The sequence below is a fragment of the Phalangium opilio genome, unplaced genomic scaffold (assembly GCF_054372755.1).
Source record: "Phalangium opilio isolate 3A_F unplaced genomic scaffold, DU_Popi_V2 ptg000078l_1, whole genome shotgun sequence".
NCBI classification, from domain to species: domain Eukaryota; kingdom Metazoa; phylum Arthropoda; class Arachnida; order Opiliones; family Phalangiidae; genus Phalangium; species Phalangium opilio.
Genome location: NW_028324186.1, coordinates 5,779,552 through 5,789,066, shown reverse-complemented (window position 1 = coordinate 5,789,066; position 9,515 = coordinate 5,779,552). Strand labels below are relative to the sequence as shown.

Genomic DNA, 9,515 nt, shown 5'->3' with positions numbered 1-9,515 from the left:
ACGCCAAGGTTTCATAGCTTTAGCGCTATGGGTATTATATTGCAGGGACGTTTATTAGGCCTTAATCCTAATGGATATAAAAACATGATTTATGGGAGAATGATAATTTTTATTAACTTAGTTTAAGTAACTTGAAAGTCATTTACAATAAGATGGCCCAAGGGCTGGGCCGTAATAGAGTAGTTTCACTGCTATGTATATATAGTTTTCACACATGGAGGGTTCATACCATTTACACCAGGAAGCTGGGCTATCTGGAGGACAAAAGCAGACGGGTTTTTGTCCTCCAGATAGACCGGCCTCCTGGTGTAAATGGTATGAATCCTCCATGTGTGAAAACTATCTATAGGGTGTTTCCGCGAGCGTAAAAAGGGAGAAGAAATAAGGGGCGAAACCGGTTTTCAGAGGATGTCAACATGGCGTCCTAACGTGGCCAGAGCGGGCAGCCGGCAAGGGAGAGGAAAGGGGGAAGGTAACTTTACGTCACGCGCAAAGACCCTATAGCAACGTCGTTCCCTTATACACAAGCTCTTACTAAATAAAGCAACTGATTTAGATGTTGCTCAGTATTGTTTTTTGGTTTTGATTTGCAAGGTCGTGGCCAAACTGAAAAGGACAATGTCATATTCATGTTCCATCTGTGGAGTGAACCGACAAACGGCCCATTTATGGATAAAACACCTAAGAATTCGCCATTCTCATGAGCCTAATCGAAAATTTTTCTGTGCATTCCATGGTTGCAAAAAGTTGTTTTTAAAGTTCGAATCCCTTAAGACTCACGTTTATAGAAATCACATAAAGAAAGGCGAACCAATTGTAGCTAACGTAGATGGTTTATTTCAAGATCAAAACTTTAATGATTATGATGAAATTGATAAAATTAACCAAGACAATCACGATGAACAAATTCGTGAAAATAACAGTATCAGTCAACTTCAAAGAAGCTCTGCTCTTTTTGTGCTTAAAATTCGCGAAAAACACAAGCTACCAATTAGTGTTGCAAACGACATTTCGCTGAGTTTTAAAAACATCCTTGAAAATTGTATCGACAGTTGCTTTAATCTAAGTCAACACAATTTTTCGGAGCTTGAGCGTATGTCAGAAGCTAGAAATTTGTCTCAGTCAGTTATAAGTCACATAAATTCAGAGCATTACCTGCATAAATACTGTGTAGATAATTTCAACCTCATCGAGCCCATAGATAATATTCTCGGTGTTAAAAGGGTAAATTGCAAAATTGTTAAACAAAAGTTCAGTTATGTTCCAGTTTTAAAAATATTGCAAAATATGTTGGCTCATGATGATATTTGGAGTGAAGTAACAAAAGCGAAGAGTTACAACAAATACTTACGAGATTATGATGATGGTTCAATATGTAAGAACCATCCCATTTTTAGCAAAGATAATTCGGCGTTACGGTTGCATTTTTATTTAGATGAGGTTGAATTGAACAATCCCCTTGGGTCTAAGAGGGGTAAACATAAAGTGACCTTAGTATATTTCGTGATTGGAAATATTAGCCCGGTTTTTAGGAGTAAATTAAGTAGCATTAACTTGGCCATGGTTGTAAGGTATCCTGATCTTAAACAATACGGATATGAAAAAGTACTGAAACCTATTCTGGATGACCTTGAAGTACTTCAGACAGATGGAATCTTAGTACGTAACAATATTAATGACAAAGGAGCATTGGCTACAATATCGGCAGATAATCTTTCCAGCAATGGGTTGGGTGGATATCAGCAATGTTTTTCTAGTGGTAGATTTTATCGGTTTTGTATGACTAGAAAAGAGCATATGTCGCTGAAGTTTTATGAAAATAACATGTTAATTAGAAGTCCAGAAGTACATTCCTATCATTTAAAAGCAGTTCTGGAAAATCCAGACAATAAATGGTGTACGGAGTGAAAGGAATGTGTCCTTTTTCGGTTCTACCTCATTTCGAAGTAACGCAGTCACTCCCCCCCGACATAATGCACGATTTTTACGAGGGTGTTGTGCCGTTAGTTCTAAAACTTATTGTAAATCACCTGATAGATGAGAATTTTATATCTTTGAAAAACATAAATGACATTATTGAAAATTTCTCCTATGGAGAACTGATGGTGAAGGATAAAAGTGTACCTATCTCTAAAGAGGTCCTTAGAGGTACTGGGCGTCTAGTTGGTACAGCAGCACAAATGAAGTGCCTTTTATACTTCTTTCCCTTAATGTTTGGCTCCGTTACTCCTAATGATGATGAATATTGGAAATTGCTTCTAACGCTTATTGAAATAGGTGAAATTATAATATCACCAGTAATTGATCCCACATGGATGCCTTACTTGTATGAACTTGTAAATGATTTTAATTGTATTATGAAAGAGATCCCAAATGGACGGTTTATACCGAAAATACATTTTCTCGCGCATTACGCAAGATTAATGTTGGAATATGGACCTTTAGTACGCTTGTGGTGTATGCGCTTTGAAGGAAAGCATCAATACTTCAAACAAATAGCCGCTAATTCTCGCAATTTCGTAAACATTTGCGTAACACTTGCAAAAAGACATCAATTACTTCAGTGTTACGAAAGAAGTGGCCCGTCTGGATTAGAGAACGATGACTTTGTGAAAACGCTCACCCTTAAGTTTAGCTCTTTACCTTTAAATCTCCGAAAAGAAGTACATGCATTTTTTAATGTCTCTGTCATAGAACCTAATGTTACACAAATTGCTTCTTCTATTCGAGTAAAAGGTGTGACGTACAAAAAAAAACTTTCTTCTTCCAGTAACAATGAACGAAGTTGATTTGCCAATTTTCATAAAAATATATTTCTTAATAGAAGTGCTTGGAAAATGGCACGTGAGTGGCCGCATTATAACTTGCAAAAATTATTTAAAACATTATAATTGTTACGTTGTCGAAGAGTTAAATGAATGGATGATTATGGAGCCGGGGAAAGAAATAGATAATAGGACTTTGGAAACCTATAAACTAGACTCTCAGAATGTTATCATATTTAGTCACCGAATTTGCAATGTTAATGCTTGAAGTAAAAATCAGTCGGCGGACGTTTTCATCAGTTAATTTATGCCCTAAAATTTTCATATAATGCAAAAAATGCATTGAGAATGTTAATATTTTTATTTTTATTTGAATTGCTTAAAATTTGAGAAATTGTTAAAATTTGAGAAATTGTAAAACATTTTCCTATTTTCTTAGAGAACTATAATTTCTTCTGAACGAATATATAGTATTTAATATGGAGAGAAGCTATCACGTTAGTTGCGAGCAAAAGAAGAAATGTGTTAAGGTTTTGGCCAGCTCTGGCAAAACTGAGTTTTGTGAAGAAATTGAAAATATTTTCTCAACAAAAATTGGAACTGTCCAAGTGTTTGACTCATCCTGGGACGACTGGGTTGACTTTGACTTCAAGGATGGCCTACCAGAGGATAGATCAAAAATTCTGGTACTACCAGCTAAGGAAGAAACGCTATCATATGACAATAAAATCCTCACCGAGTATGTTTTTATCATTTTGTGTTAAACAATTAATATTATAATAATAATTCACTGTACTATAGAAATATCGGCGAACTTCCTAACTCCGCTATGATTGATGAGACAGATATTCCCATACCAGCCTGCAGCAATGTTGTGCAAAGAATACCGGATCCCTACATCATACCACACCTTCCATCAGAAATAGTAAAACTGATAAATGAAAAAGATGCTAGGGTCTTTGGTAGAAAATACAGACCGAGAATTGTCAGTATTCTTTATGAAGATGTGACCAAATATAATAACTAGTAAGATTAGTTAAAGTCGTCATGGAACAAGCCCACAATTAATATATTTTTCCTATTCATAGTTACCCTTCCAAAGACGAACGAAACAGAGTGGCCAGTGCGTTGGTGCGAAGATATCCTTTCCTTAGAGACAAATTAAATAATCTGAATGGAAACCCTTATGTAAGTGCACACCAATATTTAATCTACCAGAGTAATCAGTACATGAAATATACTAACTCCGACTGAAACCAATATGTTTTGTAGGATACATGGGCTGAAGCTTTACATACTAAATTTCGCCATGAACGATGTAATAGATCTGATTTAGAATGCGTCAAGGCAATGAAAGCTATTCACAGCAGAAAAAGGAAAGGGATGCTGGAAGGCTCTGATAATAAGGAAGTCACTGAAAAAGAAGATACACAGAGCAAGAAGACAAAAGATGAAAGGGCAAAAAGAATATGCCCAGGGGTGCGCAATAATGCCATTATTTTTATTTTCGCACTATGTGCGCATGCTTAATACTTTACTATAAAACATAGCTCATGGCTGGAATGGCAGAAGACGAAGAAAGTATAAAAGTGCACACTGATATACTCAACAAAGAAATTGACAAAGGGCATCCCAATGAAGTTCTAATTGAAGAGAAAATGCAGAGAACTGCATTTCATCGGCAAAAAATGGCTTACGACAATCAAAGGGTTGACCAGATAGTCTCAAAGTTTCCTGTTCTGGTTGAAACTAACAAGGTAAAAATTTCTATAACCAATTTGTTTGTTTTCTACGCAGAAAGCAACAACACTGTAGAAATGCTTGTTGTTCCAGTTTTAATAAAAGTTTAATATTTTTCAGCTCATAAAAGAGCTAAACATTTTGCAAAATATTAGGCCAAGGTGTTAGTACACCATATACAACCAATAGTGTCTAGAATCATTGAACTGTGTTCCAAGAAAAAAAATGCAAAAGGCCTTTTAAGTATTCTAAAGGAAAAAGAAGAAGTGTCTTCAAAAGAGGCATTTAAAGGTAAAATAGAACTGAAAGTATAATTTTGTTTTGGCATTGTATTACGTTGTAATAATAGTCATAACAAGCCTCTCCCTAGAACTTGTCACCCTCTCCAAATATATATAAAACGTAAATAACTAGAACTTCCTTATTTTTTAGTTTTGCAGTTGAATGCGAGTCTTCTTTTATTGCCTTGCATATTTGGAGAAAAGTTGGAGCTGTATTTTACTTCAACAGTAAGTAACATGCATTGATTTTATTTTTATTGTATAACAACAAATACAGTAATTTTTAACGTATAACGTAATGTTTAGAAACCTAAAGGATCCACCCCAGTGGTATTGTTTTCAAACAACGACTATTTAGAGGCTCCTTTGACGGTTGAAATTGAAGGAGTATCATTTGACGTTAAAACAGTAGAAGATGGAATAACAACCATGTTTGCGGGATACTATGCATTCCAACTCCATTATCCTGTTGGATTACAAAAAACCATGGAGTTTCTGCAAAAGGTGGTTTTCAAAATTAGCAATGAAAAGATTTCTTCTGGAGTGACCAATATTGTCAACCAGTTAAGTTAAATTTAAATAGGAAATTAAACTTATGTTTATATTTGTTTCGTATACTGTGTAAAACACTTTTTTAAAGTTAGATCATAAGCTTCTATGTCAAATAAAATTAGGTTTGTAGTTGAAGAAAACAGCTCGCTTTTCTGTCGAAAGAAAGATGGTACTTTTTTCGTTTCAAAGCTGAAATTTCCAATTCAAATGTGACCTGTTTCCAGTCCAGAAGTGGTTCGTTTCCAGTCCAGAGGTGGTCCGTTTCCAGTCCAGAGGTGGTCCGTTTCCAGTCCAGAGGTGGTCCGTTTCCAGTCCAGAGGTGGTCCGTTTCCAGTCCAGGGGTGGTCCGTTTCCAGTCCAGGGGTGGTCCGTTTCCAGTCCAGGGGTGGTCCGTTTCCAGTCCAGGGGTGGTCCGTTTCCAGTCCAGGGGTGGTCCGTTTTCAGTGCAGATTTGACCAGTTTCTAGTTGAGAGATGGTCGCTTATCCGTTCAAAGACGGTACATTTTCCATTCAAAGTTGGTCACTTTCCAGCTCGCAGATGGCCAGTTAGCCGTTCATAGATGGTCAGTAAACCGTTCATAGATGGTCAGTAAACCGTTCATAGACGGTCAGTAAACCGTTCATAGACGGTCAGTAAACCGTTCATAGACGGTCAGTAAACCGTTCATAGACGGTCAGTAAACCGTTCATAGACGGTCAGTAAACCGTTCATAGATGGTCAGTAAACCGTTCATAGACGGTCAGAAAACCGTTCATAGATGGTCAGTAAACCGTTCATAGATGGTCAGTAAACCGTTCATAGATGGTCAGTAAACCGTTCAAAATTGCACAGTCAAATTAATGCGCGCAGTTGGATATGATAAAAACTGTATAGATTTGGTCAGTAATCTGTGCTATCTCAGAGTCACCCCTCTGCACATGATTTTGTCCTACATTGAACAGTTTTTTTTAAGAGTGATGAGTTGACTGATGTCCTTTAGACCGGTTCGTGGTTTCTACTTCGCTAAGGTATTCGCTGAATGTGGATTCATGTTTTCTCTTTAAATGGGACCGAAAGTTTGACGTGGAGGTGAAATGCCCCTTTATTTCACAATATTTTGGACGATAGCTTATGCATTGGGCCACTACAGATTTTGTATTCGATTTTTCATAGATAACGTCGTAATACTTTCCTTTTAGAATATGTGGTAACGTTAAGCTATCTGTCGTTTTAACGGAAGCAGAACTATGGGGGAACATACTTTGGTCTTCCATATTACGTGGGGAGACTTAATCGATTCGAATACCATCCTATACCATTTTCTACAATGTTAACGTGGTAACTGACCCTTATTTGATATCTGTTATCGTGCAATTAGACCATGATATTTTTTACAAGGACGTAAGCTTCAATCACATTTTAATTTTTCTATGACCTTAAGCATTTACATTTTTTATTCGACGTTAAAGTTGAAGAATAGACCATATTTATTTATTACCGAGAAATAAAAGATGAATACGACAAAAACTGTTTTAACTAAAAAAACGGATTGCAATAATAAAATCTTTTCTTATCTATGTTTCTTTAAATAATTAATCTCACCTATAACGTCACATACGTTTGTACCCAAGAGAAACGTCGCATACACTAGCAAGATAGCTTTTTAAACGTCGTTAAATAATGTCTGTCTAAGATACATTTTTTTGTGGTGAATTCATTATTCGTAAGTTTTATTTAGTTAATAATTGTGCCCATCTCTGCCAGAGACAAACCCAAATTTCCGTGAACTGTCAATGCAGTCCGGAAAAAGGGAACACGTTTGCTCCGATACGCAAACTGCCAACGCGGTCACGTGGGGCGTGACAGACACACAGACAGACAGAGACGGCCGGTGTAATACCTCTCCGTGACATACGTCACTCGGAGAGGTAAAAATGGAAAAAAGGTAAAGAATGAACTGTATTTTTGGTTAAAACTAGGAGGATATAGGGGTGAAGGAGTTTTCGACTGCCCGATTTCCCATTGAAACGCGCTTACAGATTATGGGCCGTTGCTTCCCCCCGTTCTCTCTCGTTCTGGGAGATTCATAGCCGCGCAACTAGTTCCGCGCACATCGTCATCGGGCGTCGTCTTTTCTTTTGATTTCATTTTTGGTAAAGGCTGCAATTTTTAGTGCTTTAACGGAACATTTATCATTATTTAAATTTTTATTAATTGTAAATTATGGTTCTTTGATAAAACTGTTTTAGAGGGAACGCTTTTTTACTCCATCCCTAAACCAAAAACTTAAGTAAAAAAGTGTTTAAGATGGATTAAAGCCTGTTGGTAGAGTTAACACCCGATAACATTAAAAAATATCATTCTTTCCCCAAATCTCTTACTTTTTACTACGCCGCCTACATATAGGCGGTGTTGCTTCTAAGGCCTAAGCTAGCATGAAAAACCCGCTCTTTTTTGAATTGGGATTTGCGTGGTCACGTGATGCGCGTAACCAAGGTCACTAGGTGCGCGTGAACGAATCTCCCATGGGAGAGGCCGAAACCTGAGCTCTAAGAACGGGCAGTCGAAGACTCCCTCACCCCTATATCCTCCTAGAAGGGATGACTCTGAGGCGGGGGTGTGAATTTGGGAACAGCCAAGGTCATTCAGTTTTTTATGACTCTTCATAAACCTATTGATATAATAAAATATTTAACGACCGTGGCCGTTAATTTTTTTTATAAAGCAAACAATCCACCCTTTAGAGATCCAGCGTTCATGGGCTGAAGAAGTCACGCCCCGTTCACGTCAAGAAGGACTTCCTAGAGGGTTAGAAAAGGGGGAAAAATTAACCCCCCATCCACGGAGATAAAAGGAGTTTTTGCCCCAGCAGAGACGTATGCTATACCAGCTATTGTAATTGTTTACTTCCTAGGCTAATTTAATGGACTTCTGCATTTACTGATTTTAATGTGTCCAAGACATATCTTTATTGGATGTAAATGTCGTCTGCTTTACTGTATATTCGCTATTCTTGGATTACTGCTTTAATAATTCGTAAATGTTTACTTCAAAAAAGAGAAATAATTCTATATCTAGGTTAATAAGTTTAGTGGTCGGCGATAATCTACCGAATTTTGGTTAATCAGTTATCCATGGATAATAATCAGATAATTATTCGTGATTACATTGCATTAATCATAGACTTCCCGTGGATAATATCAAATTATGGATAAAGATAAAACAAACAGATATTATCTTATCCATATGCCGACCACTAAATAAGTTTGTAGTAGTAGTCCTCCTCTTGACTCGGAGAGGTAATATTTTGGTTTTTCCAACTTGTTACTACACAGTTACTGTCGGCCTCTAGTCGAGAGCAGTTCTCTCCCCTTTTTGTTTTGAACTCTTAAAAGACGGAGTATTTTTGTATTAAACATGATAGTTGCGGGATCTTTATCCCTTCGTGAATATTTGAGTGACTTTAATAAAGTTAGAAGGAATCTTCTATTTTTTGGATTATTGAAGTAAGTTGTCTTTATTTCTTTTTATGGCCCTCGGGAGTTTTTCTCCCTTAGTTAAATTATTCTACAGAGGGTTACATAAAATTGGCGCCCGAACAGGGACTCGACCGATACGACTAGGCCTTAAGCCTTGGTCAGTCCCGTGTACAAACTGTTTATCATTGTCGGTAATTCCGCCCCCCACGTGGTGCTAAGCCTCGGCTTCCACAATGGTAAATCATTAAAGATAATTACATCATTTTAATCTAAATTAATCACCATTAAATTAAATAAATTAATTAAAATTAAAATTATCTTTATAATAAATGTATTGAATTTAGATGACTTGCTTACATATTTTTGTAAACTTAACTTGTTTGACATCTTTTGATTATCGTAAATTTAATTGAATTATTAACTTGATCATTAAATAAATAACTAATGGCATATTCGGACAACAAAACGTGGAGGTCGCCACGAACATCTGAGGATGAGGAGGATGATTTAATATTAAAGAAAAGGGAAGAACAATCTCAAGATCTGTTTACGTCTACGGAAGACGATGGCGACAAGCTTTGGAGGATTTTAACCGGAAACTTCGTATTGAGGAAGAGAAAGACGAAGAAGATTCAAGAAAGAGGACTGCAGCCTCTTCAGAACCGGAATTCTCTCCCTACCAACTATTCCCTCATAAGAGTATTCCTGCCCCTAAGG

General features: G+C 36.8%; 1 protein-coding gene across 1 annotated transcript; it reads left to right on the top strand.

Annotated features, from left to right (window-relative positions):
* The first annotated feature begins 1,975 nt into the window (after positions 1-1,975).
* Positions 1,976-5,399, top strand: LOC149655972 (sterile alpha motif domain-containing protein 3-like). Its single transcript, XM_089845087.1, has 8 exons — positions 1,976-3,504; positions 3,567-3,791; positions 3,854-3,953; positions 4,038-4,244; positions 4,316-4,522; positions 4,661-4,796; positions 4,938-5,014; positions 5,093-5,399. The coding sequence occupies exons 1-8, from the start codon at positions 3,245-3,247 to the stop codon at positions 5,357-5,359; spliced, it is 1,479 nt and encodes a 492-aa protein (XP_089701213.1). The 5' UTR covers positions 1,976-3,244; the 3' UTR covers positions 5,360-5,399.
* Positions 5,400-9,515: the final 4,116 nt, after the last annotated feature.

Bases quoted from the DNA above. Each gene is read 5' to 3' on its own strand.
- LOC149655972 (XM_089845087.1), top strand. From the start codon at position 3,245: ATGGAGAGAAGCTATCACGTTAGTTGCGAGCAAAAGAAGAAATGTGTT. The intron at 3,505-3,566 runs GTATGTTTTTAT...ACTGTACTATAG, and splicing joins GACAATAAAATCCTCACCGA to AAATATCGGCGAACTTCCTA. The intron at 4,797-4,937 runs GTAAAATAGAAC...CTTATTTTTTAG, and splicing joins TTCAAAAGAGGCATTTAAAG to TTTTGCAGTTGAATGCGAGT.